The sequence below is a fragment of the Diadema setosum genome, chromosome 15 (assembly GCF_964275005.1).
Source record: "Diadema setosum chromosome 15, eeDiaSeto1, whole genome shotgun sequence".
Classification (NCBI taxonomy): Eukaryota; Metazoa; Echinodermata; class Echinoidea; order Diadematoida; family Diadematidae; genus Diadema; species Diadema setosum.
In genome coordinates, this window is record NC_092699.1 from 32,858,500 (window position 1) to 32,885,998 (window position 27,499).

At 39.4% G+C, this 27,499-nt stretch overlaps 2 protein-coding genes across 2 annotated transcripts; both read right to left on the reverse strand.

Annotated features, from left to right (window-relative positions):
• Positions 1 to 263: 263 nt before the first annotated feature.
• Positions 264 to 11,984, reverse strand: LOC140239163 (prohibitin-2-like). Its single transcript, XM_072319048.1, has 7 exons — positions 11,785 to 11,984; positions 8,312 to 8,473; positions 6,834 to 7,018; positions 6,327 to 6,417; positions 4,876 to 5,018; positions 2,908 to 2,985; positions 264 to 1,603 (listed from the first exon to the last, which is right to left on the reverse strand). Exons 1-7 carry the CDS (start codon positions 11,909 to 11,911, stop codon positions 1,499 to 1,501), a joined length of 891 nt encoding a protein of 296 aa, XP_072175149.1. The 5' UTR covers positions 11,912 to 11,984; the 3' UTR covers positions 264 to 1,498.
• Positions 11,985 to 16,579: 4,595 nt separating this feature from the next.
• On the reverse strand, positions 16,580 to 21,535 carry LOC140238695 (heme-binding protein 2-like). The gene is made up of 4 exons (XM_072318595.1): positions 21,392 to 21,535; positions 18,653 to 18,782; positions 17,835 to 18,015; positions 16,580 to 16,757 (listed from the first exon to the last, which is right to left on the reverse strand). Exons 1-4 carry the CDS (start codon positions 21,533 to 21,535, stop codon positions 16,580 to 16,582), a joined length of 633 nt encoding a protein of 210 aa, XP_072174696.1.
• Positions 21,536 to 27,499: the final 5,964 nt, after the last annotated feature.

Sequence of the window (27,499 nt, forward strand, 5' to 3'; positions counted from 1 at the left end):
ACTTCATTGTAACCACAATTTTGCTATAACCAAGTTCGTTATAATGGTAGTGCATTGTAATGTCATATTTCACTGAACGATTACATTTCTTGCCACTTATCACTTACAGGCCACAGTAGAGGCACTTTGTATCACAAGGACAATGATACAGAATGCTTTTCAAAAGGTTAAGCCACACACATCACACCCACAGTAATAAATTACATTATCTATGAAAATAACAAATCTCTGAAAAGAAAAGCAGCAGAAACAACCAGAAATCATTCCATAATACATGATGATACATTATTCATTTATTAACATGTATCTTTTCTTCCTCCTTTCATTTTTTCCTATCTCTTCTTTAGAGGCATTATGCACAGGAAGGTCAAAGAGCAAACAAAAAATTCTTTGCCACACGCTACTTGAATAATTTCTCATCTTCTCTTCCAATACACAATTTCTCCCCCTGTGTAACTAAAGGAAGTGCTTTGACATACAAACGAACACATTTGTCCTGTGATTTGGTCAAAGTTAACATAAAGGTGTGAACTTATATACATCAGAGGCTATGGAGTGGATGCAATGCAAACAAAAATAAGAGAACATTCCATAATTGATTTACGCCAAAAAAGAAAAATGTCTAAAAAGTCTTCAACACCTCATGTGTTGACATAATTATCAATTTCACTTCAAGCGAAAGAAAATGGATTCCTCGAAGATGAAAAATACAAAAATATTAAAAGAAAGGAATAAGGCTTGTGTTCTCTCTTTTTAGAAGTTTCCTTCGAACATGGTGAAAATGTAAGAAATATAATAACGCTGGAAATTTCCTTATAGAAACTGAAATTGCTATAGAATGGGAAATACTCTTTGAAAAAAATCAGAAGCAAAAACTGAGAATATACTTGCATGGCAGAGGAACAGCATGTGCTCTTTTTATTGTCTCCATGAATCCTGAGCACAGATACACACCAATCAACATCCAAGTTCAACACTCTTTTCCCCTCTAACATCACAAATGTAGACTGTTGACGTCAAGACATTATAAAGCATTTGAAATTCCTAACAACAAACCATTACCCCTCCCCTTTTCCTCAACCCTCCTAAAACCTGGCACATTTTGGAACTACCATGCACATCAAATACCACACCATTATGGTGGGGCTTATTGTCACATATGATGGAAGTACTTTTAATATACAAGTACTAATATCCTCTCTTTCAACCCCTCCCCATTCCACCCCCCCCCCCCCCACTATAGACTTGTCCAACTTGTGGTATACACCCTACACCTTGCAGGCACAGTAATGATGTTGTTTCGTGTCTTGAAAATACTTTTGGTATGCTGAATACAACGCACACATTTTTGGGGTACTCATTGGCTAATGTGGGAAAAATTCATAAAAAGGGTGGTGTTTGCTGTCAAATGTTGCAACAGGCAATGGATTTTGGATGAGAGATTGCTGGCATCCTCCAGCTGCCTCCCCCCACGGGTGGGACGATTACGATACCATCATCACTTCTTCTTGGTATCGAGGTTCTCGATGCTGAACTGCTTGTCCATCAGGTTGAGCATGAGTGAGCCGGCATTCAGGTACACGCGGTTCTGGGAGTTTGCAATCTGCAAGATTGGAAATAAAATAAGACACGCAATGATCGAATGGAAGAAACAGAGACGGAAAGACAAAAGGGACACAAACGAACATAAAGTCGCACACACCGATTTTGCGTGAGGACTGAAAATAAGTGAAATGGGTCAACCTAGCCGAACTTGACTTTTTCATATTTTCTGAAAGAGCGGGTCTTGTTTTACATTATGCTCAAATTTGGTATCATAAAACGGGCAGGAAAGCGTGTTTTTTTAAACGGCTTATATCGAACATTTTTGGTAGAATAGTGTGATTAGGTGTGTCTTTAGAATCCCTTTTTCATTTCTGAAAAACCTTGTCCACACTCTTCACTTTCAACTCTAATAACTTTTGAAAGGATAGTGCTACTGCTTTGAAAGTTGGCATTAATTATGGACAGAATGTGTTAATAAGGCATGCTTAATTTCAGTTTAATCTGATAATCCCTTCATTGTTGTTACTCTGGTGGTTTACTTCCTGTTTTTTGTCCCATTCATCACACAGCCAGCACGGTTTGGTAAAGATTAAGTGCTTGAATAGACACTGTACTTCAGAGCCTCTTTTCTCAGTTCACACTTTTCCCGAGTTTGTGCTTTCTTTCCAATATTTAGATAGGTTAGGAGAGTCCATTTTGATTTGAGTTATACATCATTTTAAAGCTTAAAGTCTGCTCTTTCAGAATCTGGTATTAACTAAAAATTCATGTCTGGCGACTTTTTGTTTGTTTTGAGGTGCAGGGTCACAAATAATGTATCAAACGAGCATCTCTTGACAAATGTAAAAGCAAGAATTACCAGAGCTCTGTGTTTCAACTCTTCTTCATTAACATATGCATTCTGAGTCTTGATATCATATGTGTTGTACAAAACCATAATACATGTACACAATGCGTGTGCAGTACACCGTGGCAAAACTTAGAAATATCTCTATTGATGTGCAGCATACACACATCTTATTATCTCCATCTAGTTTGAGAAAAACTCAAACTGGACCAGTTTAATGAGTTTAAAATGAAGTAATTAAAAGCATCCTCCCCCCCAAAAAAAAAATAATAATAATAATAAAAAAATCATGTAAGATTAACCCTTCTTTAGTTTCATATGTGGAGAGGCGTGATAAATCACACAAGGAAAACATTTCTTCAGAGATATTTGTTGCTAACACAGTGGCAAGATGCACAGCCACACGTGAAATAGACTCATACACACATGAAGTACAAGTTTATAAATGTTTCTACTTTATACAAAATTTGTCATGTAGGAAAAGAAGTAGGTGGATAGGCTAATGTGTCTCTTACCGTTCTGGCAATGCTCTGTGCAGCTCTGATCTTCCTCAGCTCCAGGTAACCCGGGTTCTGCGAGATCGCCTCTCCCAAGTGAGATTGAGAAACACGCAAAGGTCAAGGGGTAAACACACAGAACTTGAATGACTTTGTATGAATACCTGACACAACTTTCAAATGAAACCATACAACACTAGACCACGTCCTGCAAAAAGGAGGAGGCATTTGTGATGCATAATATGAATGCAAGCAGAATATGGGACGAGCAGCAAACACATAAAACAAAACCATTTTGACGGTCAAAAAAGGGCATTGACATGTGCATATTAAAACCCAAACATGTCAAATCTTCTGGGTCATAGCAAGAATCGCACCATCTAACTTCTAAATTTGTTACACTACTTTTCATAGTCTCTCTTTCAACTTAAAATCTTTATTCTTGGCACAAGAATGAGATGTTACTCTCTTCCACAACAGTTTGTCATCAGATTACCAAAGATGTGATCATGTGACCAGCCAAGAGGCACCAACTGACCACCACCAGTTTCCAACCCTGCCTACATTGTCTTGGTGAGTAACTTCTGAATTATTTCATCCACAACTAGCACTCCCCTTTTTTTCTTCTATAAAAAAACAACAATAAGTAAAATACAATGTAGCAAGTTATCTATCAAAATAATTTATGGTAAAAATCAAAGTATTTTTTTTTTTCAAACTTTATAAACCCAGCAGTCCAACCCTTGTTCTACTACCAACAATCAAATGTCACATCAATGTCTATGGACTGGACAGATCAATTGTTGGTGATCTCCAGCTTGGAGACTGATGTCCATCTGTCCTTACAATGAAGGACCACCGAGGATGCCTGGTCTCAACTGACCGCCGCCAGAGAGGGGTCGTCAAGCGCAACAGGTCAAAGGTCAATCATCAAGATTACAGATGGTCCCCCTGAAGTTTTCTTTTTATGTGGTACTCTGGTTTCTCCAGTGAGGGGATTACTGGTGGTGTCACATTGGGGCATTGAAGCTGGATTCACTTTGGGTTTAATCATCCCATGACACACTGAAAGCTATTCCTCATTAATGATGATGATGATGACGATAGTGACTATGATATTGATAATAATAATGATAATAATGATAATGATAATAATAATAATAATAATAATAATAATAATAATAATAATAATAATAATAATAATAATAATAATAATAATAATACTTATAATTATAATAATAATAATAATAATAATAATAATAATAATAATAATAATAATAATAATAATAATAATAATAATAATAATAATAATAATAATAATAATTATAATAATTATAATAAAATCATCCTGTCAGGAGTACATAGAGTACCAAAGTGTGATGTCATAGCCATTCATCACCATGGGAACCAGTTCTAAACAACCTCTCCTGGCCCAAGTGTTTTAATGCACCTGGTTTCAATCCAAGATCTAAGAAACGACTATGACATCATCACTTTGGTACTGTATTGGGAACACCAAAAATAGTTTGTGCTCAAGTCCAGAGCTGCCAATGTTGACTGTTTGCACCTCAAAACTCCAGGGGGTCCAAAGAGTAATCGGGGAGGATAATTACCATGCGGGTACATGTCAGATGCATCTCAATAGGCTATTATTTCCAAATCAAAGATGCTTTAATACTCTCTTGTAGTGACACAAACCCAACCTTTTTGACTGAAAAAAGGGATGATTTGGCTCCAAAGTAGGAAAGAGAGAGCAGTTTCCACGGAGTTGTGTGTGCTTGAATTACCAAGATAACTAGGAAACTCCTATTGAAACAAGAGCTGGGAATAGTAAAACTTTATATTCTTTCTTCCAAATTCAGAATAGTTGGGAGGTCTGAATGGCATTAAGAGATATTCCAAATTCTGGGGGGCCTACTGCAGAATCAGTGAAAGACTTGGCAGCTCTGACACGGCCATCTAAGGTCAAGAAGCCTAAAAGGATATCATGGTGGCGGCTTCTGCCTCTCCCTCTGCCTGGACCACTTTCTGCTGCCTCTCCTGAATGGCCCGCTCCACCAGAAACTGGGCCCGCTGGGCTTCCTGCTGGGCCACCTGCTTGGACTCCACTGCCGCTGTGTACTCAGAACCTGGTTAAAGGGGGGATACAGACATCTCAAGAGTTAGCTTTGTGGTTTGCTTGGGTGCAATTTATTGGCTGCATTGTTAAGCAATTAATTTTGAGGTTTCCAAAAAGTCATATATATCGTGTCAAATTCATTCAACTCTATGCAAATGAACTGATAGACCTCAGCTTGCCAAATGATGGCTGGAACCACAAATAAGGAAGGGGTGACGGCCCTGTAATCAACTCCAAAAATAATCAACATACCCCCACCTTGTGACTATGCACTGATATACAGTTAAACTCGCCTAAGTCGACGTCGCATATGTCGAATATTCGCGTAAGTCGATGATTTTAAAAAGTCCCGATTTTTCCCCATTGACTTACGTGTATTAATTCACTCACAAGTCGATCGCATGCGATCGTTGAACTCTCTTCGTGTTTGGAGGTCCGCTGGTACAGCTCTGTCAGCTGTCGCGCTACATACGTACGTACTGCGACTGGGCGGGCTGTGTATTGCTCCACTCGCAGTAAGGCGTTCGTACAGTACACATGCCTTCATTTACATGTACAGTATTGAGCTTGCAGTGTAGCTTGGCATTTGCAGCGCTGTGCAGTGGAGTGGTACAGATGAAGCTGCTGAGTTTTCAGAGCGGAAAGTAGGGGGAAAGTTACGGGCACGGGTAAATCAGAATTGCACCTCTACACGCATTTCAAGCCACGGTATATGGTAAACTGGAATCAATCATCGCTCAAACGTCGTTCATATTCACTTCCCCAAGGTTTAACAAGGGTGTAAAGTAATCGGACCTGTGCCAATACTAATGCACTGTCCATACAAAGTTAGCCGGGGCCCTGCTGGGTGACCCGTGCTGCAGCACACCGCTTCAGCTCTCGGCTTCAGAGTAGACAACATACATGTACATCATGTACGTGTGGTGTAACTGTAAGTCGATTTTTTTTCGACTTACGCACAGTCGAAAATCACCTAAGTCGATGTGTTTTGCTCAGTCCGGAGAAGATCGACTTATGCGAGTTTAACTGTAGTACTATCCCACTCAAATTGTTAACTTCAATCAGTGCATCTGTGAGACAACATTTCAGTGTCAGCTTCGGTTGGTTGTTTGGAGAGGGTTGAGATAGAGATACCTCAAAATGGGCTAAGGTGTAATCAAACAGAGGAAAACAAATCATGATGAACATCTATTAAGGGAGCACAGGCTAAAAATGTAACTCACTCATTCAGTAAAGAATAGTTAGCAACTAATGAGGAGACCTAAATTATAATGGCTTCATGCTTTGACAACAAAGATATGGTGGGACTGCAACTTACCAAAGCTCAGCTCTGTGATGGATACATCATCCAAGATGATACCGAAGTCACTGGCTCTGTCTGTCAACTGTTTCCTGATCATCAAACTCACCTAGAAATGACATTTATAACACATGACAGAAAATACAAGTCATTCAAATATTACAAACATACTCATGAGTAAGAGTCACACTGAAGAAAGATTGTGCAGCAGTACTGTTTCCAGTACTGGTTATTTGGTAAAAACAAACAAACAAACTGCCTCAGTATCAATATCTCCTAGAAAACAAATCCATGGCAGCCTGTCAGGGCACCTTTACTCTGGGTGAACAACATTCATCCATCAAAATCACAGAGATTCTGATGAGCAAATCAGGGAGATACTTGCATGTTACATGCCACTCAACTGGCAAATGTAATTTCTAAAGGAAGGAGATTTTCATGTTGGAAACCTTATCAGGGCAAGGAAAATTGAAGTTTTCAGGAATCCCCTGAAGAATCAGGGAGCACTTGGCAGCTCCGCTTTACCTGCTGACGCTGTGTGATGAGCTGGGAGGCGTTGAACTTGGCCACGACGCTCTTCAGCACCTCGTTGCAAATAGAGGGCAGCACCCTCTCGTCGTAATCCGTGCCCAGCTGACGGAGGATCTGCGGGAGCTGGTTGGACACGGGCCGGAAGAGGACTCGAAGGGTGATGTTGACCATCTGCAAATCTGCCCGGGGCATCAATCAAACCAGTTGAGTTAAATGGTATGCAAGGGTGTGAGAGTAAAATACTTGCAGAAAAAAGTCTGACAAAATCTGTAACTTATGAAAAAAGGTCTGAAGTGCATTAAACTGTGTACATTTCAATGCATTTGAATTGCCTATAAAAGTCTGCAAAGTGGGTTTTCGGCAGAGTAAAAAGGTCTGAAATCAGATTTACTTTGTAACTCTGAACTCTCACATCCCTGTACAGTATGTCCCCCCAAAAAATTACAATCGGATTTTTGCATTGATAACACCCAATATGATTAAACCGTCTAAATGCTACTTTAGGGTCTTAAAATATAACATCACGTGGATTTTTGTTAGCATGTCATGAGTCTGATTCTTCCAAGTTTATCACTTGGGTGCTCTTGGAACTGCATATCAATGTGTAAACACAATATGACATGCTCTACAAAAATCCTCATTTCTCTTTGACCACTGAAGCAAACTGAATGGGGCTTTCTGTAAGATGTGGGCAATGAGTCATACAGCTGTAGTTTCATACCCTGAAATTGTGTTTGGATTGATTCCCCATTTTTAAAGTTATCGTTGCAATCGTTGTAATTTTTTTTTTTTTTTTTTGAGGGGGGACATACGGTATAATTCGTTGATGACATTTAGTAGCAAGGACGGCACAACTGCACACATGTACATCGTATTCTCTTTCTTCCCACTTATTTTTTTTTTTTTTAAATAGCGAAAAATGTTAATGAAAACAACACTGTTTAAAAGAATTGCTTTATACACAGTGCACAGGTACTTTGGGGTTTCATCTCTCACTACAGAATTTTACAAAAATGCATTTTTCCCTCTCTCTCTCTCTCACTAATGTGGGCAGGCACTCAGGCAAGGGCCTGATAATATTCAGACAAATCAATAAGGTTGAATTGCCATAAAGAATGGGTCTTTCTATGGATCCTATGTTTCACCTCAACTTTAATGTAGAAGAAATAAAGATACTCCTGCATACATGCATAACTGTAAATGATAGTCAATGCAAGATATTTTCACAGTCCTGATGAAATTTTTGTAAAGTGGGATCAACAGACTTTTATGCAGCATGAAATTTTCACAAATTGCCAAGTCTGACATTAAATGCATATAGTGTAGAAGAAAACTTATTAGTGCATTTTAATTTTAAGTCATGGTTCTTGCAAAATTTTGGAAATAAAAATGCATGCAAACATTTCAGGTTGTACAGTAGTTTGAAACTCCATACTGCATACATCAAAGAAAAGGAAAACAGTTCTAATCACCTTTACTCCCAGTTGGGGATGAGATTCGTCTAGGCTTTGCCCTGATATCATAAATGATGGGCCACTGGAACCATGGTATCCTAAAGTGAAGACCCTCTGCATAGATTTGGTTCTGGACGCCACCGATCCTGCTGAATAGTACCGAACGATGACCTCCCTCAACTGGAAGACAGAAAGCAAAAACATGGAAATATATGAAATTTTCATGGCTATGTACAGATCAGATGTTATATTGAAGGGTGTGTACAGTTCTGGTCGAGGTGAGAATTTAGCTTTTAACGTTTTGCAAGATATTCAGAAACCACTCTATGCGAGATGTGAAAGAGCATGCAATTCTAAGGAGTATCCAAAGTTTATTTGATGAAAATCGGTTTGAAATGGCCGAGATATCCAAAAACAAGGTGAAACAAAGAGATCCTAATAAAAGGCGTGGCCTGTCGCCTTTTATTATTATCACTTTTCTGGATATCTCAGCCATTTGAAAACCAATTTTCATCAAATAAACGTTGAATCTTTCTTAAAATTATATGCTCTTTCATATTTCATAAGAGGTTTCTCATTATCTCACTTATGAATGTTCAAAACATGAATTCCCACCTCAACCAGTACTGTACAGCCCCTTTAACTCAATATTGTTTACATGTAATGTATCAAGCATTGGTATGGTGTTTGCCACTACTTCAATACTTGATTCACTTTCTTTGTACACAAGTAAAAAATAAAAGATAAAATGAAATAAATATCAGCGCACTATAGGTACCGGTACTGTACTCAACTTAAACCCCAAAGGAAAAGCCACCTATTGCTACATAGTGACATAAATTTATTTTGAATCTATACATAGATGTAGGCTTATCTCTTTTTCACTTTTTTTCAATTTCAGCAGAGGTATTAAAATTACATAATACCATGGCTCTCCTGAATTTAGAACTAGAGAAGCCGAAAATAACTTAGCCCCCTAAAACGCAGGATTGCCCTTCAACAAGTTCTTCTTGTGCGTGGTTAGTATTTTTGCGAACGTTCACCATCAATCATTGCCAATGGCAATGTGTGGCATGGTCTAACCCAGGCGCAGGGTGCTGTACATGTAACTAAGTTGGGGTCGCTGGTGGTGTGGAATACAAAGTAGGCATGGGGTCATGCTCGAATTGTCGAAGGCAGACTTGACAGGTGACATACAAATTTTTACTTTAGTTTCAGACTCAGACTCAGAGACATACAGTACTCTAGTCCAATACCTTAGGCGTAGGCCATGCACAACAGATGCATGTTTACTTTGATGTATACTTGGGACCTAGTTGGGTTACCCGCACCTCGTCATAGTTAATGTTTGGGCATATTTGAATCACATTTCGCCACTGAAATTCTTTGAAATCCAACTCACATACAGGAAAAATGCTGAAAATTCCAATGGAATCACAAGTTCACTGATCGATGTCGAAAATTTGCAGCTATCGTCGTCAAACGCGAACGATGCGGAATAGTTGTGCGCTAAGGAAGGGGCCCGCAACTCGTCACCAGCGCTCCCATGATAGACTTAGCACGTAAAAGACGTGTGCGGGTGACCGTGATGCTCCCATAGACATACACGTAAAAGATGCGTGCGGGGACAGTGGTGATACTTATGCACTTGTCAATGTAATGACGCACCCCACTACCCCCGGACATGGGTGCGTCATGGTCATTTTTTGACTGACCACACGGGGTGTTTGACGGACACCACAGTCACTTTTTTGACGGACAAAACGCTGCAAGTGACGAACACCACAGTCACTTTTTTGACGGACAACACGTTGAAAGTGACGCACACCTCGGTCACTTTTTTGACGGACATCCTCGGTACATTTGACGCACCCCCGAAAGTACTGAAACGATTTTTGCATACGTTTTATTCAAGCAATTTCATTTTCTTTTGGTTCGTAAACCTAATTTGTAAAAGTTTCGGCAAGTTTCCCTTACCCTGGCCCTGTAAGCACCGTACCGTCATTCACCGTACATCACGCTGCTGCATGCTACGATACTATAAGTATTCCATACATTTATAGTGTGTACTCTGTGCATGCAATCCATACATGACAATATGTGTGCAGATGCGCTGTGTGTGCGCGGCCATTGCTAGTCCGGTGGATGCATACTGCAGCGCAGGCACACACCACGCCACAGCATTCCCGGATCCCGCGAGTACACACAGCCCAGTCGCTGTACGTAGAGATTCGCACAGCGTACTAACAGCGTCGCGCGTCTCGTCGGGCTAATCCCGCTAGCAAAAAATGGCATGCGGCAGGCAGTTTCTTCTGCTGCCGCTTCTTTTACTGTCAAAAATTCGCCTTTGTCACCACAGAACATTATTAGAAAATGTGAGGAGAAAGGGTGGCTTTTAAATTATTTGCTTAATGCCAGATTCTGGCAAGCATTTTCCCGTTATTCCAAAATGCTTCCCGACTTTCATTTGCCGCGGGAAAACGCTCCCTGTAATTTCACTCGCAGTACGTGTATACGGTATTGGTAGCGTGCAAAAATGCGTGCAGTTTTCCATAGCAAGTGACGCACCCCTCGGTTCAGAATAATGCGTGTTATTTTCCATAGCCAAGTGACGTACCATGACGCACCCCTCGGTCAAAAATTTGACCGACAATGATGGGATTTTGACGCACCCCTCGGTCAAAAATTTGACGGACAAAGCTGGTAAAATGACGAACACCTGGGTCACAAATTTGACGGACCAAACGAGGAAATGACGCACCCATGTCCGGAGGTAGTGGGGTGAGTCATTACATTGACAAGTGCATTATTTATAACACGTATTCCGATTAAAATTTAAGATTTTATGCGAAAAACTGTTCGGTTTTCACCACAATTTGCTTGGTTGTGGTAGCCCTGCCAAGTTTCAAGCGTACTGAACACAGCCCCAGTCATAAATTTTTGTTTAGTGCACTTAAAACAATTTTAAGCGGGGTGACGGTATTCGGGCCCCTGACGAGAGGCGAGGCGAGGTGCGGGCACCTCACTACACTATATGATACTCTTGTCTGTGAGTCACGGGACTAGGCCTATAGTATATTACTAAAATCACATAGGTCTACTGACCCCCTGTAATAAATCTTCATTGAAAAAAAAAAAAAAAAAAACTGCACTAAGAACATGAAGGTTCAACGGTTCAACCTCCCGTGCCAAAATTCGTGAGTTCGAACGTTCACGAGTTTCACCTGTTCACAGTTTCACTGCACAGCAATGTGGGAAATTGCTCTATTTCACACTTGAGGTCACCTCTATGACATCTAGCTTACTCTTAAATTCCAGCTCCATCCAATCATTAACTAACGAAACTCTACGCATGTATTTTTATTTTCATATAACATTAAGAATCTACTTTTTGTACTTAGGTCTCAGCGATTGGACAAGGATGGTATGTGTGCTGTGACTGTGCCGTGACTACCCGTGAGTGATTTGCTTGCCCTTGAAATGAAAATTACCTGTGTAAACTGATTCTTTGACGCCGTACGCCAGAGCTCCGGCACCAAGTAATAATTGGACACCTCGGCTAAGTCCTGATGGACCTTTCGACAGCCTTCCCAGCATATCTCCAATCCTCTGAGCCATTTTGTATCAGTTTGAACGCAGCACCAACTGAGATCTATCTGTCGCCGCGAGTCAACTGCAGCGTAACACGGACACAATGCAACATAGCGCTAGCGGTCGTAGTCCCACACATGTAAAACTGCGTTATGTGCATGGAGGCACGTGTAGGCAATACACCAGTCTCGCAATGGTCATTAGACGGGCACACAGAACTATATAGGTAGAATGATCAAGTGGGGTCTGAAAGCATAGCCAGCGCACGCGATCTCCGCCATTTTGGTTAGTCTTTTGTTACGTCACGGCTTGCGTGCGCGCAGCAGGGTTTGCAGAGTTACAGCATAGCGCAGGCCTACGCTGATTTTTTTTTTTCTTTTTTACCTCCCCCTGTTCATCGCAAGCCGTGACGTAACAGAAGACTAACAAAATGGCGGCATGTAATGTGCGCGCAACTGGCTATAAAGCTACGCATGGGTTGTGAATGGGCTTGATCAATCTACCTATTTATATCTGTGGACGGGCATCACGTAACGTGTTGAAGAAAGAGCGCATGCGCAGAACAAAACAACCCCCCGCCCCCCCCCCCCCCCCTTCGTGAGCCTGGATTCTTTCGTCAGAAAAGTGTTGTTTTACATCATAAATAGGCCTATACTGTATACTCTAATTCTGTATTCAAACTAACAAAGTGCACATTTGTAGAATTATACATTGTGAACGAGGTAAAAACAAATGAAAAAGAAAGTATAGATATCTGATTAAAATGTCGTCTGAAAGTCAGGGAATTTAAGATCAAAGGGGATGGCTAGTAACTGATCAGTGGGAATCAGTGGGAATGCTGGAGGATGATTGTTCCAATCCTTGTGGGATTCATTTAAGAGTACATTATTATATATCTATTGTTGTGTGAAAATTATTTGCTTCAGAATGGTCTCATATTCAAGTAATGTGCAGTTTAATGTTTCCAGGTTACCGTGCCTGGTCAGTGACGGGGCATTAATCTGTACATTACTTGAATATGTGACCGTTCTGAAGCAAATTTTCACACATCAGTAGATAATGTACTCTTAAATGAATCCCACAAGGGGGGGGGGGGGTGTTATATAGCCCAGCGGTTTATCCAGCCCCCCCCCCCCCCCCCGGGCTGTTTTTCTTCTTTGTTTTGTTTGGAGAGGGGTGAGAGGGGGTTAGAGAGATTAGACCCCTCTTCTTGGCCTACTTTTTGTTTTCGTTTTGTTTTGTTTTCGTTTTGTTTGTTTGTTTGTTTGTTTTTTTGTTTTTTTTTTTTTGCTTGTCAGCGATTTTGGGGAGAGAAGTGGCAGCGAAAAATGTGAAGATTTGTTTGTTTGTTTGTTTTGTTTTGGTTTGTTTTTTGGTTTGTTTTTTTCGTTTGCTTGCTTGTCAAGATTGGGTGCTGTCCGTTATTCCGAAGGTTCGTTATTCCGGAGGTTCGTTAATCCGAAACACACAAATTCCCTATACCTAGAGGTTCGTTAATCCGAAAATGAAAGAGAGTTCGTTAATCCGAACATGTGGCGTTATTCCGAAGGTTCGTTATTTCGAAGGTTCGTTAATCCGAAAATGAAATAGGGTTCGCAATTCCGAAGGCTCGTTTATCCGAAAATGAGATAGGGTTCATTATTTCGAAGGTTCGTTAATCCGAAAATGAAAAAGGGTTCGTTGTTCCTAAGGTTCGTTGATCCGAAATGAAATAGGGTCCGTACCGAACCTTCGTAATAACGAGCGTTGCTTCGATTTCGGATTTACGAACCTTCGGATTAACGAATCTTCGGAATAACGAAGCTTCGGAATAACGAACCTTCGGAGTAAAGAACCTTCGGAATAACGAACCTTCGGAATAACGAACTGTAACCGTCATGATCCGATTGTCATTGGGTCACATTCCATTAGCATAAAGCTCAGATCTGCCCCATTATTGTTTTCTTGCTTTTACGTTTTCACGTACTCTTTCTCTGCTCCCTCTTTCTCTCCTATAATGTTTACTCTTCCCCTCCAATCCTAGGCTCTCCCCTCTCTCCTTTCCTCCCCCTTCACTCCCTCCTTCTCTCCCTTTTCCCCTTCTTACTCTTCCACTAGCTTCCCCCTTTCTTTATCCTCTCCTATGCTCCTCACTTTCTCCTCCTCCTTAATTAAGCTTCTTTCCCTCTGATCGCATCTTCACATTCGTCTCAGGAGCAGAGGCTGATTTTCATGTGTCTATGACGTGGGGGGGGGGGGGGGGCCTGGGGCTGCGGTGTCTCTTTCAGTACTCCGTTCTCCCCCCTGCTCCTAAATCTATTTCAAGCATCGATCCAGCCTTTTCTATTGTACTCTCGAGGACTTGCCCACATTTATTAATTGATATGACAAATTCCGTTGTTTCTTTCCAAATGTAAACCCTGGAAGATTGTTGTCAATGAAATGCTGTTTCTGTCATTTTATGATATCATTGCCAGTGGCGGATCCACCGCAACCGGCGCACGCCCCCCCCCCCTTTATTGTTTTGTTGAAACAAAAGAACTAAAAAGAAAAAAATGGGGGAGGGGTGCGTGCGCCCCCCTTTAATTTTGTAAACGCGCCCCCTCTTTACGGAATTCCTGGATCCACCCCTGATTGCCATAGTTACAATACATTATTTTTTTTTTGGACTAAACTGTCTTTATACACACACATACAGCATTACTTTATGTATTGATATTCTCTATAATCTTTCTCCCACCCTTTGTCTCTCTCTCTCTCTCTCTGCGTATGGCTCTATGTATCATGTATGTGTGTATGCTTGTATGTATTATTATAATTCTATGTGCTCACATCAGGTATCTCATTGGAGACTCTTTCTCGAACAAAGTTCTTTACATATTCTGTAAAGCGAGCTACAGGAGCAATAGCATAAACAGTACACGAGGAAATTCGCATGTAAACAAATAGCAGTTCCAAGGAGTTACAGGTGACTGGTATAGGCCTACCTCTTAAAGGGGGTGGCTATAGTAACTGATCAGTGGGAATCAGTGGGAATGCTGGAGGATGATTGTTCCAATCCTTGTGGGATTCATTTAAGAGTACATTTATGTCTATTGTTGTGTGAAAATTATTTGCTTCAGAACGGTCTCATATTCACGTGATGTGCAGTTTAATGCCCCGTCACTGTACAGGTATGCTTGCCTGGAACCATTGAACTGCACATTACTTGAATATGAGACCATTCTGAAGCAAATGATTTTCACACAACAGTAGTTATATAATGTACTTTTAAATGAATCCCACAAGGATTGGAACAATCATCCCCAAGCATTCCCACTGATTCCCACTGATCAGTTACTAACCATCCCCTTTAAAGTATGTACAGATTAATACTTTCACGATAACAACATCCCATACTCAGAGAGATACATACACTGTTGCAGCTAATAAGTTTTATTGCAAACTGATAAGTATGAGAAACATAATAAAAGAATACTATAATCAACTGCACCCAAAGACCTTTCTATTGGCCTATACCTTCGTGAAACAACATGAATCACGCAATTATCACAAAAAAAGACATTATCGTGGAAATATGAGTTAAGCTGCTCATTCTAAAGAAACACGGATGAGCTCTGTATGGAGTGGGTAGCAAAATAGCGAAGATGTATATTGTGTATAAAAGTAGCATTGAACACAGAAATAGCCTATTAAAGGTACAGTTTACCTTTGGGAGCAGTGATTTTAAAAAAATGTTTGAGATATCACATTAATAATTGATGCATGTGTAGGTCAGTAACGTATCGCAAAACATCCTACCATGTAAAAAAAATTGCGATAAAGCCAAAAATATAATGAGATATCATTATTTTTCTCAATAAACCATAATTGTAGATGGTTAAATCTGGAAACATGTTTATTAAAGCTATTGTTCACATTTTGTCTATTTAACAATACTCAACATTAACTATACTGATTCAAATTTTTACATTGGTTGTTTCTATCCCTAACTCACATTTTAGAATTATTTTGAGGCACTAAAGCCAGGTTTTGTTTCATCTGCAACTGGCAAAACAAAATGAATCATTCCCAATGGTCAATGAAGAAAGACATCCCTTGTGAAAAGGCATACGGTAATGTGGTACAAAAATTTCATCAATGTCGCCCTCTTTTGATGCGCATCAAATGTAACAACGTACTAGTATTGCATCACAGATTTTGTTGTTTTTTTTTTATTATTATTATTATTTGGTTTATGGAGGAAGCTCAGCGGGCGCATGATTTTTGGTATCTATCAAAATTGTCCTATGAAATTCTGCTCTACAGACATCTTTATCATGTTTATTTAGCAAATTGCTCTCTAAACATTCGATCTAGCCTTCGGTTGAATACTTTTTCAACATGATGCCTATATATCGCTTTATTTAAAAAAAAAGACAACAGGAAACTAGTAGTTGACGCCTATATACACGTGCTCCCTTTAGCTTTTTTTTTTCTCTGTGAGAGAATGAATGAAAAGTACTCCTACTTATATATATTTAAAAAAGCTAAATTTAAGTCCAAACTGCCGTGACTGCCCTATGTTATTTTCCAAACGGATTGTTCACCGACTTATTTTGACACATTCAATGCCCGGAAAGAACTGATTTACAGGCGCAAAACCGCACACCTTTTGCTTTTCGAAATCTACATTTAGGGCCCAATGTAATCATTGATTTTATGCAATGCAAACTATCAATCCTTTGCTGGAAACCACACTTCGTTGTGTCTGTCCAGCACCGTAAAAGGAGAATCGTAGCCCGCCGTGAAGTAGAAAGACTTCTCGAAGGTGCGGTTGTCCGCGGTGAGGTCGGCTCCGAGCTGATCGGCGTTCTTGTACCAGTCTTCTTCTTTCGCGAATCCAGAGAAGGAGCTACATATAGGTAATAAAAATGCAATGTTTACTTTTACAGAGATGATATCATGCTGTTTAAAGGCATAATTTACCATTTGCAGATGAAACAAAAAACCTAGCATTAGTGCTTTGAAATAGTTCTAAAATGTGAGTTAGGGATATAGTAACAACCGCTGTAAAAATGTGAATCCGTATAATCAATGTTAAGTATTGATAAATACACAAAATGTGAACAATAGTTATAATAAAAATGTTGCCAGACTGAACCGTCTACAGTTATGGTTTAATGAGAAAAATATTGATATCTCCTTATATTTTAGGCTTTATTGCCAAAATGTTATGGTATAGTGTTTTGTGATGCAACAGACCTATATGCATTTTTAAAATCACTGTTCATGATATCTTAAACATTTTTAAAATCTCTGTTCTCAATGGTAAACAGGACCTTTAAACATCGTCAGCATCATTATCGTTATCGCAAGCTATCACCAAGGTTGAGATCGGAAACATAACTGGAGCAACTAGTACATATTCGACCTCACTTTTTTTTTTTTTGTTGTTGTTATAGAGGAAGTAGTCTATAAAGATATAGCTAAATAGGAGATGAGGGAAACCCTATGGAATGAAGACGAGAAACTATAAAGTTTTTGTTTCAAAAATGAAGACTAATGATGAGGCAGCAACAGCAGTTCAGAAGAAGAAGAGGAAGAAGATAAAGATGACAATCAGCTAATGATGATGATGAACGATGCAGACGACGAAGGATGAGAAGACGAAGATGATAACGGATACTATACTGTGTATTGAATTGAACTGAATTAATCTTTTTATCCGTCAAAGACGTTGGAAACATTGTCTTTTATCAATTATTCTCGCCAGTAACGTCAAAGGATATCCGGCCATTACTATACGGGTCTTCGACATGTACAAACAAAATACACTGTCATCACTTTGTTCTCTCGTTGTAAGCGCTAGTTAACAACCTGGTTACTCGCGCTCCATCAAAGAAGAAGAAGAAGAAGAAGAAGAAGAAGAAGAAGGAGAAGAAGAAGAAGAAACGTTTTGAGATACTGGTTCATCGCTTTTAATACTCACCGCACGTAGAAGCTTTGCCGCGGAAATTTCTGAATGAAAACGTTCGTCTCGATAGGTTGCGGCGGGTCAGACTGCATATCGTGCGGGATGAAGAAATAGATGGTGAAGTTGGACTCGCAGGCCGGACCTTGTCCCGGGATGATACGCACTGCTACTGGGACTGTCATGGGAATCTTCTCCCCTGGTTACCAAAGACATCGAAGTTACAGAGGAATGAAAGGGGTTCACATCTCCATGCGAAATTAATGCGAAAGTTTAGACTAAGAAGGTGTCAGGAACACGGTTATACACAGATCGAGTTGGCGGATTTGATGCTAAGAAAACACAATGATAAAGATATTGTAATAAAAATGTGCAGTTAGGGTTTGGTAATCATGTCGACGCCGCGGTGGTCAAAGCATTTATAGTACAATGATTATCGTCATCATCATCATTATCATCATCATCATCCGGGTTCCTATATAGAAATACAAGCTGTGCTTTTGATTTAGGCTCCCCACTTTGGTTCCTATGAGCATTGTAGATGTACCTCACCATTTGTTGGAAATGTATATAATCAGAATAGACGTTTCGATTATTTTTGTATGTAAAAAAAAAGACAAAATGTTATTGTATGATGATCATTGTAACTCAGCTATATTTATTTCTTCATTCTGTGAACACAAAATGGAAATCAAATCAAATCAAATCAATATCGGCATCAATATTATCGCCATCATCAATCATCAACCGTTACCATCATTGGTATCATCATCATCATTGCAATCATCAATATCATCCTCCTCCTCCTCCTCGTCGTCGTTATGCGACATAGTTACCAGCTGTATTGTTCCCGCTGATGTAGTTGAAGTTGCGCTCAAAGCCCTCGGACACTGCACGGTCGTAGCTCAGGTCCAGGACCTCCGTTCCCACCCAGTTTGCCGCCTCGTACAGACGTTCCTCGTATTTCTGCGTTTGGATTGAAATCATAGAATGGCTATGATATGGCTCACATCATTACCACCAGTAAGATGTTCGTAAACTGGAGTTTAGGCACTGTTTTTTATTCAAGATTATGCATGTCGAAAATCACACATACCATAATAATAAACTAATAATTTTACTTGTATTACTGTGCTATTATATATGATGAATATAACAAAAGGCGAAACCCATTCAAGTGGGACGTTAAAAAAGTCAAATTACTTTCTTACTTTATGTCCTATTTTGTATGACATTTGAACATTTTAGTTTAGTTGAGTTTACTGTAAGCATATCAAAAGCAATTGGTGTGGAAAAGCTTTCAGTGAGTAGAGCTGAAAAACAACATCAAAAAGAGGAAAGAAAATCGAACGATATCACAGTGTGATGGGAAAGAATTATTCTGCCCTATACATAATTATGCAATTCATGATTCAGTGGCGTACCGTGGGTCAAGACATTGGGGGGGGGGCACCTCATGGCAGCAACATCAGAATTGCATAACGTAACAATAAATGCGAGCGAGCGGAGCGAGCGAGCTTGAAAATTTTGACATTTTACAGTCCCCAAACTGCCGTTTGTAGCTATATATAATAATATATTATGTATGTATATATATACATATATACATATATATATATATATATATATACATATATTTGCTTTGGAAATTAAGGGGGTTGCACCGGGCGCAACTGCTGGCAGTTGCTGGCAGTAACATCACGAGAATGGCATAACGATTAAATGCGAGCGAGCGAAGCGAGCGAGCTTGAAAATTTTGACATTTTACAGTCCCCAACCTGCCGTTTGTATAGCTATATTTTTTCGCTTTGGAAATTCGGGGGGGGGGGGGGGGGCGCACCGGGTGCAACTGCTGGCAATTACTGGCAGTAATTTCAGGAGAATGGCATATAACGGTTAAATGCGAGCGAGCGAAGCGAGCGAGCTTGAAAATTTTGACATTTTATGTTCCCAAAACTGCCGTTTTTAGGTATATTTTTTCGCTTTGGAAATTAAGGGGAGGGGGCGCATTGGGCGCAACTGCTGGCAATTACTGACAGCAACATCAGGAGAATTGCATAGCGATTAAATGCGAGCGAGCGAAGCGAGCGAGCTTGAAAATTTTGACATTTTACAGTCCCCAAACTGCCGTTTGTAGCTATATTTTTTCGCTCTGGAAATTAAGGAGAGGGGGCGCACCGGGCGCAACTGCTGGCAATTACTGACAGCAACATCAGGAGAATTGCATAACGATTAAATGCGAGCGAGCGAAGCGAGCGAGCTTGCAAATTTTGACATTTTATAGTCCCCAAACTGCCGTTTTTAGCTATATTTTTTCGCTTTGGAAGTTAAGGGGAGGGGGCGCATCGGGCGCAACTGCTGGCAATTATACTGACAGCAACATCAGGAGAATTGCGTAGCGATTAAATGCGAGCGTGCGAAGCGTGTGAGCTTGAAAATTTTGACATTTTACAGTCCCAAAACTGCCGTTTGTAGCTATATTTTTTCGCTTTGGAAATTAAGGGGAGGGGACGCACCGGGCGCAACTGCTGGCAATTACTGACAGCAGCATCAGGAGAATTGCATAACGATTGAAATAATGCGAGCAAGCGAAGCGAGCGAGCTTGAAAATTTTGACATTTCTACAGTCCAAAAACTGTCGTTTGTAGCTACATATATATTTTTTCGCTTTGGAGGGAGGGGGCGCCCGGTGCGCCCCCTGGATCCGCCACTGGTAGTCAAGGGTGTCGGTTTATGTTCATGATTGGGGGAGGTATGACCAGCGAGGGGGCGTCGAAGTGACCAAGCGGGAGAAGGATGTCCAAAATCTGCACTTTATATAGAGCATCCCCTAATTTGTTTGTGTTTGTGAGTGTGTGTGTTTCATATAGATGGAAAAGTTAGGAAATAGCCAAGGTCAAGTCTTATTATTGGCAATGCAAGGCATTTTAATATAGACTAGTATGTAAAGCAACACTGCAAAATCAATGATCAAGCTTTGATAGCAAAATAAATGTGTACAACCTACCAAACATCACATTGCGCAACATTGCAGCGACTCTTTTTGCCATTCCGATGTTCTAAGTACACTGCGCACATCCTGCTTGTATTCAAAATGCCAACCAGGAATCACACTGAATCACAATCTTTTGTCGTCTCCGGGCTTTTTGAACAATGTTTCACTATAATACCTCTTTAATTATATGGTTAAAAGAAATCTTAGAAAAATGTCTTTTTTCTTGATCATCCTTTCATGTCGATTTCAAAAGCAGTTTACTAACCCTTGAATTACCATTTTGGTAGGTTTTTTTTTTCTTTTTTTTTCTTTTTTTTTTTACCAGCGGATTGGGGGGGGGGGGGGCACGTGCCCCCCCCCCCCATGCCCCCCCGTAGTTACGCCACTGGTCACTCATAAACACGATAAACATCTTATGAATCCGTCTAGTCAGCAGGAGACATTTCAGGCATCGGAAACTTGACAAAATGGTTATGCTTGTGTTTGTGTTTTGTTCTGTTTACCTTACTTATATGATGGTTTACTTTAGTTAAATTTTTTTTATATTCATTTGCTGTGGATGAGTACCGAGGGTGCATACCTTTCCGACGAATTGGTCGTCGAACGTCGGGCAGTCAAGACCCTTACAAAAGGCTGGTCTCGCTTTCGTGGCGAAAAACACGTGACGCCCATAGACCCCCTGGGTTAGAATCACGGCCATCAGAAGGCACAAATTCCTGTTCATCTTTGTTAGTCTTTTGTTTTCCCACGAAGAAAAACCTGCGATCGGAAAGGATGATTATCTTATTGTAGCCATTGAAGTTTGGGTTTGACGAGATCGCAGTACATGGACAAAGCCCTGTAATGCATGCGTTCGGATCATGGTTTTGATTTGTTAATGGCGTCATGATCTTTGCATCATTATTACAAAGTCATCGTTCTTGATATCAGTCATTCATTAACATCAGAGATGTCAAGTTCAAAAAATTTTTATGAGTGAGATTTTCATGACTCGGCGTTTCGGCGCTCGCGCGCATGCGCACGCGAATGAGGAGGGTGTCACCCCTCCCATGGTATGGAGCTTTTTTGAATTATTAGCTCTTAATGATGCGATCTGGAGCATACTTAAGTTGACTATTTTTTACTAACTTTGAAAGACAAAAGGGAAATATACCTTCAATTGCAACTATCACTTGAATCCTTTGAGCTATGCTCCTTATTTTTGGCACAAATTGCAGACTTCACCCGATGCGTGAGAAAAATGGGTGCCCTGCGTGAGATCGTGAGACAGGCCCTAAATGCTTGAGTCTCACGCAGAATGCGTGAGACTTGGTAGCTCTGTAACATACCTTTATTATCATTATTACAACTAGTCAGAAATTGTGATTATGCCGTCACTGATGTCGTCATGCGATGTTGGCAACAATATCTATGTTAATATCGTCAACGATAACTGGCATGCTCAGATTGAATTCATTTTGACAAATTAGATGTACATTTCTGACATTACTTCTGCACGTACTCTAACAAAAACCTACAGGCCTATTACATGTATATGCAAATAACATTATATACGTCATCACTCATGTCAGGGACCAAGACTATTGCAAAGAATGCAGAATCCGGTCATCAAGGAGAGGGCATGCCAATCTGGACATTAAACTTCACAACGGCAACGGATCAATGAATAAAAGAAATTCATATACACAATTATGCTATCTAGTAGGACATGCCTGTAAAAAAAACTATACAAAGACTCGTGTCCTATTTTTGGTTTTAATTGTTCAAAATGACCAGTATGAATCTTTACAAACACTCCGGTCGAGGTCATTCTTCCGTTCTCATCTAGAAATGAAAACAACTTGGTCTTTAGTTCGTACTAGTGTTATTCTAAAATGACCATTACACTATCAGTCCTCCCATAGGTTCTGTACGGCAAAATGGTGATTGTGATTATCGGCATGTATAGACAGCATGGAGTTCAAACGGATGAGGATTATTATAGGTCTGTATACAATACGAGCAAAGTGAGTACGCCGGAAAATAAACTCTAAAGAAGAATAATATCATGAGGACGACTTAATTTGAAATGCTTCTGTATTAATCAATTTGTTGGCAATCATGGAAAGAACAGACTTTCAAACATAAGTTATCACATATTTGTAAAATTCTTGGCTATTTATTATTAAGCTGCCAGCCTGATCAAGAACAACATAATTTATCGCTACATGACAATTGTCGTCGCAGAAGTACCCGTAGTCAGTACAAAGGACACGGTACGAAAACTGCTGCACATTATCATATTTGCATCGCCTTCAATATAAGTCATGCTATCACAATAGAGTGAGCTTTGGGGAAAGAAAAAAATCAGTACATGCACATCAATCCAGAGAGGATATCATCATTGTGCTATTCATGACACTCTTCACGGCCCAGGGACTCGTGTACATGTGTAAACGTATGATTAGTCTAGCCTTCAGAATCTTAGAGTAATATATTACATAATTATTCCCACGACATTAGTCACTATAGCTCTTTGGTCTCCGAGAATATATTGGTTATGCATTCTAAAGAATACCTGCAGTGCCACCATGCGTTGATTGCCCGACCTTGGATCGTTGGACGAGTCCTGCTCACGCTACAGGACTGTCGATGCAAAAGCAAATTTCGGAAGCAGACTACATTTCAACTTATCGCGTCAGCCAGCGAATTAAGTCTCTAGTCCAGTATTTTCTACAAAAATGTATAGCGCAGAATCCTCATATTTCCATACTCCAATACATAATAATGTTATGCGGATACCGATTTTAACCCCAGGTGAAAGGTCTGTTTGGTATTATCATTTAACTGTAAACGCGGCGGAAATAGGCATTTCAGTACTATGGAGTTTATTCGACCAGCTGTATGGCAGTAGATTACCTTGGTTACTAGCTCTAATGGTTGCTCTGCAAATTAACTTACCTGTGGGTATAGTACGCAGTTTCCTCCTTTTGCGGGCTCACTCTTGCACGCCCGCGTGTCAATGTGGAGTGGGTTTCGACAATAAATACAAATTCGTGGCGGATGTGAGGCTTTTTATCGTCACAGCCAAGTGTCCATGAGGTCCCGCGATTGTTCATTTCCTTTGTGCGAAAAAGTGGTTTTTTTTTCCTTTTCTTTTTAACCGGCTGCAGTCACGTGCAGAATTTGGTCATACCCCCCCCCCCACACACACACACACTACACACACATAACACAACATACACGACACACACACACCAACTATAACCCTCATCCTGGCATACTTTTGAATTAACCATGTATATTCATAGATATTATTGCGTTTAGGTCAAGAAGCAGTAGTTTCGGCAATTTCATAACTGTGGTTCTGAGGGTAAATATTGGGTATATTATGACGTCATGAAACAAGAGAGGACCAATTGGCCAATGAACTTGAGTCATTGTGTGCGTGGTTTTTTTTTTCCCAGTTACACAAGGGTTTCGTAACTGAACTTTGAGCAAGGTCATCGTTTTCATAATTCTGTATACGAAATCATACCCACCCGTCCGTGGCATGATTTTTTTTTTCTTAACTGAAACTGTTCATACTGTTGAAATAATGCAACCGTACTAATGGTGGCATAAAAACGCTGGCAGAAGAAAAGATCAATTGATAGATTCATTATATCGAAGCACATCATTTTTTCTTTTATCATAAATTCCCGTTTATCATGCCATCATCAGTCTAATAAATGGTCGAAAGGCCTTGAGTTTGCGCTATAGGGCCTACAAGTAGCGCTATTCAAGTAGCCACCCTTAAATTATCATTATCATGATTTTACTTAATCTGCTTCTGTTCTTCACCTTGTCCTTCCAAGTCGGCGCACACTCCAAAGCTTCCTTTGAAGATGTAAGATGGAATCTGTCCAACATTTTCCGCATTTTACGTTTTACCAAATGAGTCTACTTCTACTTCTGGTTAAAAATCTACTTCAATTAGCTGATGATTCTCGCAGACTAAGTCACGTTGGCTTCAGCCGTTAGATGTTCACACAAAGTTCATCAATTTGAGCATTCATTTCATTTGCTGACGTTTCTGGTAAAGGTTTGTTTCTCTCAATTGGTCGAAGAGTCTAGCTGATGAACAAATATGTCATATCGTGAAATTATGTTCATAAGGACTAGGACGTATTCCTCTTGCTGCAATCATGGCAATTGGTGCTGTTGGTGAGTAAGAGTCGAAGAATGAAGCAGTGATATACGCAATTCCCAGTGTTGAACTTTTTTTTTTTTAAATCTTGGAAAGGACTGAGCTTGTTTTCTTTTTATAGCGCTGAACATCTATATTCGGCGTAAAGAAAGGTAATGTAATAAAAATAGGGTAATATTATGAATACTGTCAGCGGAGACGGATATGTTTACTCCGGAATGAAATTAAAAAAAAAAGTAGGGAGACAGAAAGACAATGAAAAAGAAGAGGAAAACAATGAAGGACAGAGACCCCCGCCCCCAAGTTGCTGACACAAACAAAAGATACATAAAAATGTGGTGAATGAAAAATAAAAGAATGAGACAATTTAGTATACACTAAAGATGGCAAAAGGGAGAGAGAAACACTCAATTGGAATTAATAAGGAGAAGAGTAAATTACTAAAGAAGAAAAGAAAAGGAACGGCGCTGCTGCTTGATCACTAATTCATGGACCTGCTGGTCCTACTGGAAACGGGTTGTTTGCCGTGGACAGCGTCTGCCGGTCAGCTCACCAGGTCAAAGTACCGGATATTATGAAGAAATGTACACATCATAATTCTCTTCCACCTTCCTGGTGTTATATCAACAATGATAGCTGTAATATGTAATCTCTCTCTCACTTTCCACAAACTACTACTACTACTACTACTACTACTACTACTACTACTACTACTACTACTAATTGTTATTATTATCATCATCATCATCATTAAATAATAATAATAATAATAATAATAATAATAATAATAATAATAATAATAATAATAATAATAATAATAATAATAATAATAATAATAATAATAATAATAATAATAATAATAATAATAATAATAATAATAATAATAATAATTATTATTATTATTATTATTATTATTATTATTATTATTATTATTATTATCATTATCATCATCATCATTATTATCATTATTACAATGATATACTTGTAACTGGTAAGTATGACCAAGTCCAACATACATACTCACAAACAAATACATCAGAGCAAGAAAACTATCAGGGAAAACCTTGTTTTGTGCAGTTTACAACTTAATGCATTTAATGCAATCAAGAAAAAAATACAAAGCACATTTCAAAAAAAAAAAAAAAATCAGAGATCATTGTATTAATATTGTTTACATTTAACAACATTTGTTTTGTTCAACAGCTAGGTAATCATCTGTAACTAACATCTGAAATGCTACTTCTGTCATTTTGAGCACTTTTGGTAACTTGTCAATTTTTAATTTCATATCTGTTAGGATCAACAAAAGAGTTTTCAAGCACATACATGCAGTACAGCAGCATTTGACCTTTTTGTTGATACGCAGAGTCGGAAACAGAGGAGTTTAATAATGTATGCACATTTCTTGAACACCCTGTGAGTGAATGTTTTATCCTTAATAATCAGAAAGCTCACACTACCTAGCAACAACTAACTATCACAAATGGGATTTGACTTGGGATTACATCGAAGATTCACAAACACTATTACTTTGATTGGCAGGGCCCTCTGGTAGAGCAGTGGCAACATGGAAGAGGCTTCCCCGGGTAAATAAGACCTTATTATCATTATTGATCGTTTGACGAAGCATCGATGAGTTCCATGAATATGAATACCGGTACATTTCAAGATTCCCCTATTTCATTTGAAGCATGGGAAGATTTCCAAGGAGATTTTGCCCCCGGCCAGGTAGTCAAACTGGTAGTGGAGAAGTTGACTAATGCCAGAATGGATACACTTGCTAAATATGTAGAACTATACAAAATTCCCACAATAGCTGATATTCTTGTTGAATATTCATTTTTCTTCTGTACAGTAAGGTACATACATACAAAATTAGATTAATGCACATAAAAAGGGGTCAATTTTAGAATTGTTTTCAACATGAAACATACACAAACAAAAAAATGCAGAATGTTTGGGAATATTACCCACAGTCCTAAATGTAGATTGTGATGTTGTGGTCTGAATGTAACTGAATATGATGATGTTTGTTAATTTTATATTTAATATGTATATTTAATACTTTGCTAAATTCAGATATTTCTCTGTAAAAGGCTTGTTATAAGTATTCATGCCATTGGTGTTTGCATGTAACTACAATTGTACAAGGTACACATAGCTCAGTCCAAAATTCAGTGACAATCAGTAACCAAACATCCACGTAATGATCCACAAATCATGAACATAAAACTCCTATGCATCTCTAACTCCAATATGGGTATCAATGCAATACTTAGCAGAAACGTGGGGGTGTGATTTGAAGAAAATGATGACCAGATGGCTAAATATGACGATGCAAAATTGCCCCAAAACACAAAGCATTCAATAGAACTCGGAAGAGTATGCATCCTTTATAAAATGTGGTAGGACATTGGACACTTTTAGACATGATTTATTTGCACAGTCCTGTTGAAAGTTTCATTTGGTGACATATTTCTATCTTTTTGGCATATTAACTTGTAAAAGGCTACAAGCAAG

Bases quoted from the DNA above. Each gene is read 5' to 3' on its own strand.
- LOC140239163 (XM_072319048.1), bottom strand. From the start codon at position 11,911: ATGGCTCAGAGGATTGGAGATATGCTGGGAAGGCTGTCGAAAGGTCCA. The intron at 8,474-11,784 runs GTAATTTTCATT...TCTGTCTTCCAG, and splicing joins CAAAGAATCAGTTTACACAG to TTGAGGGAGGTCATCGTTCG. The intron at 6,418-6,833 runs GTAAAGCGGAGC...TGTCATTTCTAG, and splicing joins TCATCACACAGCGTCAGCAG to GTGAGTTTGATGATCAGGAA.
- LOC140238695 (XM_072318595.1), bottom strand. From the start codon at position 21,535: ATGAACAGGAATTTGTGCCTTCTGATGGCCGTGATTCTAACCCAGGGG. The intron at 18,016-18,652 runs GTAACTATGTCG...TTTGGTAACCAG, and splicing joins CAGCGGGAACAATACAGCTG to GGGAGAAGATTCCCATGACA. The intron at 16,758-17,834 runs GTGAGTATTAAA...ACCTATATGTAG, and splicing joins CGGCAAAGCTTCTACGTGCG to CTCCTTCTCTGGATTCGCGA.